This window comes from Saccostrea cucullata, unplaced genomic scaffold (assembly GCF_032062105.1).
Source record: "Saccostrea cucullata isolate Sc308-1 unplaced genomic scaffold, CSIRO_AGI_Scuc_v1 ctg1098, whole genome shotgun sequence".
Taxonomy (NCBI): Eukaryota; Metazoa; Mollusca; class Bivalvia; order Ostreida; family Ostreidae; genus Saccostrea; species Saccostrea cuccullata.
The window spans coordinates 1-5,187 of record NW_026922818.1 but is presented as its reverse complement, the minus strand read 5'-3'; the positions used below and the strand labels follow the sequence as shown (position 1 = coordinate 5,187).

The window sequence follows — 5,187 nt, the reverse complement described above, 5'->3', positions numbered from 1 at the left end:
ACTTAACAACATATTACACCTTATTTGACCAAGATAAAGTTATAAAGCATCATTTTAGGAATTCATTAGTACTTTTTTGCCCTGCTTAGAGATCACATTCTGAATCAATGAGGGAGCGGCGATTCCCAGACTTACAGATATACCCTCCCCGCACACACATATACACCAAGCCAGTGCAAGACGGGGAATTTTATGAACGGAATGCGTCTTTTATACGTCGATATAATTTTTTTTGAGGTAGGCATAAATGGTATAATTAAACAAAAATGTTCATAGCTATAGTTTTACGGAATATAATATTTCAATTAAACATGTTCTATTAGATTTTTTTCAACCATAACTTTTCATTCTAAACACTCGAACAATCAGTATTTAATTCCTGAGACCTGAAATCATTTTATTTTCTATTTGTCATTTTTGAAAAAGATCATTTGTGTACACAAAATACTTTAATAGAGAAAAATGTCAATATATTTCACATCTCTCGATACAATGACCTTGAACAGTGTTAAAATTTGTAAATGCAGCAAAAAAAAAAAAAAAATACTGAACATAGAGCGAAAAATATATTGGTGCATGTGTCATTTCAAAGTTTTTCGCGCAGTAAGTGGAAGAATGATAGACGTAATATTGAAATGTTTCTTCCGACAATTATCTACGGTGATCAAATAGGGTGCCATGAAAATGTGTCCAAAAATGAGAACATTTCTCTAAGGCATGGATTAGCAATGAACTTCTCTTGCATGCGACTGAAATAAAAATGAAAAGACATCAAGAATTAAAAAGAAAGTATAAGTATGAATATGAGCCTAAACATGAAGAAAACAAACACAACGTGAGAGACAGTTGTGACATACAATAATGAATCACCCTAATTCTTACAGGTACTAACCTACCTGTATGAGGTATCAGAATATGAAGTTACCTGTAAGATCTTCCAGATAGCAGTAGTTTATTTATTAACTGTAATAGGCACCAGGTTATGAAGCTACCTATGTAGTAGTACATAATATGAATGCTTGTCCAGAGGGGAAGGCGATGTTGTTCAGACTCTGATTAAGGGCATCTACGACATCCATGAAGGTCCTGCTGAAGGACGGCTGTGAAATGCCATGGATATCTGCTGCCTCGGACTGAAAGTCGCCTTTTGGCAGGACTCTCAGAGTTGACAATACCTGTTAATATTTATACATATAACTTAATTGTATTTTCGTGTTAGAAATTTATTGTTTTCTTTACCATATATTAATTAAATGTCTTATAAATATACATGTATAATTATTTTTTTTTGTTCACCTGAGCTGAAAGTACGTACAAGAAAGCTTTTCAGATCATATTCTGTCTGTAGTCATCTGTTTGTCTTTATTCAAGGGGAGACGATTAAGAAATAATGGCAATTTGGTGGCACATCTCAATAACCACTGGGCCAAAAAGTTTAAACTTAGACACAGTGTAAATTTAAATGTGTTCAAATGATGACCCCTGGGGTTAGGCTAGAACCATAATGATGGATCAAAGTTTTACAAAGGAAAAAAAAGCTGCAGCTCTCCAAAAAATAATATTGACAGACTGGAGAGCTAAAACTGTATATTTATTGCGAACGAAAGTTGCTCTTAGTTTTGGATTAATTCTTCCTATTCCTTACCCAAATCTCTGATCTGTCAAATTTTTTTTTCGGAGAGCTACAGATCTCCAGTCAAGGAAAAGATGGGGGGAAAATCTTTAAAAAAAAGACTTGCACATTCCACCCTACAGATATACATGTAGTTATATCATGTACATGCATATAGCCTATTCTGATTGATTACCAACCATATTTTAGGATAGGTGGTTGATATATACCAGGTAGACATTTATTGGAAAATTATTCGAATTCCCCGACTCTGCCAAAAAAAAAATTTAAACAAGGTTTTGAACTTGTTAAAAAATATTTAGAAATTTCTGACATAACATTGTTAAAATGAAACTTTATAAAAATAAAATTTAAGGCTTGTACTTTTTGAAAACAATATCTATAAATTGGCTTTTCCTTATGTTATTTCATATTACAGATATGTTTTCAAAAAGTACATTTAATTTTTATTTTATAAAAGTGTATTTTTTTTGGATCGTCCTGATCCAAACATAAATATGTTAAAATAAGGGTATTCAGTGAGCATTACATTTGGTAAGTTTTGGAGGCTTTTCTAAATATCAGTTACAGATGACACATATTATTATTTACATTTCACAGTCTTTGATATATAAAATATGAGTTTTTTTTTTCAGGTAATAGGCCAGTGCTGAATTTATGTATAGGCATTATAGTATGTGCCTGTCAGACGAGTGATATGTTCATTAGATCCGCCCATAATTTTCCCATAATCTACCCAGAGTTGTCTCCCGCTTCAGTTAAACTGGCGAGAACGACAACTCAATTAAGATTAGATCGGGTTCAATATTTACATAACATCGTTCTTACCATGGAAGGTACAGGCAAAGGATTCGACCTGTTCGTGGGTCTCTCCAACCGGTTTTGAACCATGTTAACAAACTCGACGATAGTAGCTCGTGGAAAACGATACCTTTGTATCAGTTCGATGTCGCTGTAATACTCTAAGGGATTTGTTCTGTCCCTGAACACTCGCTGTCGTCGTAAACTACGATCTCTAGCTATTGAAAGTAAGAGTGCTGCCATTTTTTCGAAGATACGTGTAGGTGCACAGTAGACGTAGATTTACGTTTAATTATGACGTAATTTAACGTCTACGATTTTTTGTAAATACGGTTTTAGACGTAAATCCACGCGACGTCTGAATTTACGTCTACGTCTACGTCTAAGAACTTTCGTAAATATGTACATAGACACGGATTTTACTAAAAAATAGATTTAACATGTTGTAAACATTCCAAATTCATGAATGCGTAAAAAGGGAAATAACTCTTACAAATTACAGAATTACCAAAATCGTGTTTAAGAGGTAGAGCCACTTTGGGCCTTATTTGGCCCTGAGAATTTCTGAAAATTCAAAACCGCTCAGTTTAGGTTGCAAATGCAGTATTTATCACTTGGACTGTTGGTGACCACGTATCTATTTATTCTAATTTTATTGTGACGTAATTTCACATCTAGTCAATGCATTATGACGTCATAAAATGCGTCATTTTCCTCATATTCTGTAAATTCCTTTGAAAATGACCTAAAGTTGAAGCGTTTTTTTCAATATTTCATATAGAGCACAACCTCTGATCCAAAATATGCCAATACATAATGAAAGGCCTATTTCTGAAGATCAAAAAACATGTTTATTTTTTGGATCGTGGGCTGTGCTGATATTTGAATTCTTTGCGAAAGGTAGTCAAAAACGCATATTTTCTGCAAATTTCAAGAACATTGCAATTTCTCAAAGCCTGTTTTCAAATATTTGGATTCTCAAAACGAAATTCATTATAGAACATGAAAGCACCAAGTGTCTACTTTATTTTGATATATGAAAATGGAAAGAGGGTGACAATTAATTAATTAATATAAGTACAGGGCCATTTTATGCATAAGATGGCTCTTGCTCGTTCCGTAAGTATATTAATCAAAGTACTGAAAGTACTGTTAGACGGAGGCTTCATGTATGAGAGAACACAAAAGAAATACATTGCTGTAAAGAATATTATGAGGAATAATGTGTAGTTTTTTTTCAATATTTTTTTAAAAGGAATACTCCAATATTCATGAGGTTGTTGCGATATTTTAATTTCATCTTTGTAATGTAAATTTCACCTTGATTAAAGTTCACTGTTATTTAGATCAAATACTTTCAATATTAAACCCTTCAACGTAAGAAACAGTAATTGACTAGGCCTGGCTGACATTAAACTTAGACGGGCTCACTTTTTATCTCAGTCTCACTTAAGGAATATATTAAAAAAAAAAAAAGTGGGAAAAGTGAGACTGAGATCAAAAGTGAGCTTGTCTAAGTTTATGCCCCCAGGCCCGGTTTGATGAATGAAGGTCTAGTCTGTTCTAGTCATGAGCCCACTGGCGGATTTAGAAGGGGCCCCAGGCCCCCTCCCTTTTGAGTCCAAAAAGTACACAATGTTTGATAAATGAATGTTTTTAATTGTGGCTGTGGGCCCCTCCCCTGACCTCAAACTGGTCCCTCCCTTTTTCAAAATTTCTGGATTCAGCACTGGGCCTCAGCCAGTCAGGAGTTTCCATATTTCAAGATATCTTATTTATAGGTCACAGAGACCTACTGTTAACATAATTATGACATGTAACAGCTACCAAAATCAAAATTTCTCGGCCTTATTGTAATAATGTTATGATATGAGCCAACATGGAAAAAGAAGCAGCCAGATAATTGGATATGAACAACACGATATACTACATTTTGTCTTAAACCTTTGTGATACAAAATGGGGTGACCTAGCTTGAAAGCAACACAGAATTTTTTTTAAGTAATACAACTTCATTAACATGCAATAAATGTTCGTGCCAGAACACAATTTTTTGAGTGGAATAAAATATTATGTTTTCTTACTTTATGTAAACAGAACAAAAAAATTCATAAGACTTGCTATTTCACAAGTTTTTGTTTTTGGAGAACTAGAGTATTGCTTACAATAACAAAGATATATCTTGACAAATTTGACAACCAATATTTCTGGAAATATTAAATGTATTATTGTATCATATGACAGATTTAACCCAAAAAAATGTCTTTCTTTACTCGTATACCAGTGGAAATGGTTGTCCTTTTCAGTTTATCTGTTTAAAACAATCATTAACAATGAGACATGATTACAAATTATGTAGTGAAAAAGTTATAATTATATAACTATGATTTCTGCTTTTCAGTAACTCTGTTAAAACAATCACTTTACCAATGATGTAGGGTAAAAAGATTGACGCGAATGTGACCGTGTGAAATGAGCCGATTTTGAGTCACAATTATATTCTTTGATAGTGCTAAGTTAAATATAATTAAAGACCGTGACCGCAAGACATTTGATGCCACCTTTGCCTGAGTGAACTTGTTAATTATTTTTCAATTAATTTAATTATGTCAATTATGTCCATCTGTTTAGAGTAACTCTTCCTTTTAATTGTTTATTTCATCATTGTTATAAATTGGCTGTTTCATACATGATCGTCAGTTGGAAACTGGACCTTGCATTGTCCACGCCGACACACAGATCGAGTAGAAACAC

General features: G+C 33.3%; 1 protein-coding gene across 1 annotated transcript; it reads right to left on the bottom strand.

The window, feature by feature from the left end:
• Positions 1–992: 992 nt before the first annotated feature.
• Positions 993–2,838, bottom strand: LOC134262546 (putative nuclease HARBI1). Its single transcript, XM_062744944.1, has 2 exons — positions 2,462–2,838; positions 993–1,175 (listed from the first exon to the last, which is right to left on the bottom strand). Exons 1-2 carry the CDS (start codon positions 2,675–2,677, stop codon positions 993–995), a joined length of 399 nt encoding a protein of 132 aa, XP_062600928.1. The 5' UTR covers positions 2,678–2,838.
• Between the last annotated feature and the right edge of the window lie 2,349 nt (positions 2,839–5,187).

Excerpts from the sequence above, each read along its gene's own strand:
- LOC134262546 (XM_062744944.1), bottom strand. The coding sequence starts at position 2,677 with ATGGCAGCACTCTTACTTTCAATAGCTAGAGATCGTAGTTTACGACGA. Across the intron at positions 1,176-2,461 it reads CTTTGCCTGTACCTTCCATG|GTATTGTCAACTCTGAGAGT; the intron begins GTAAGAACGATG and ends AAATATTAACAG.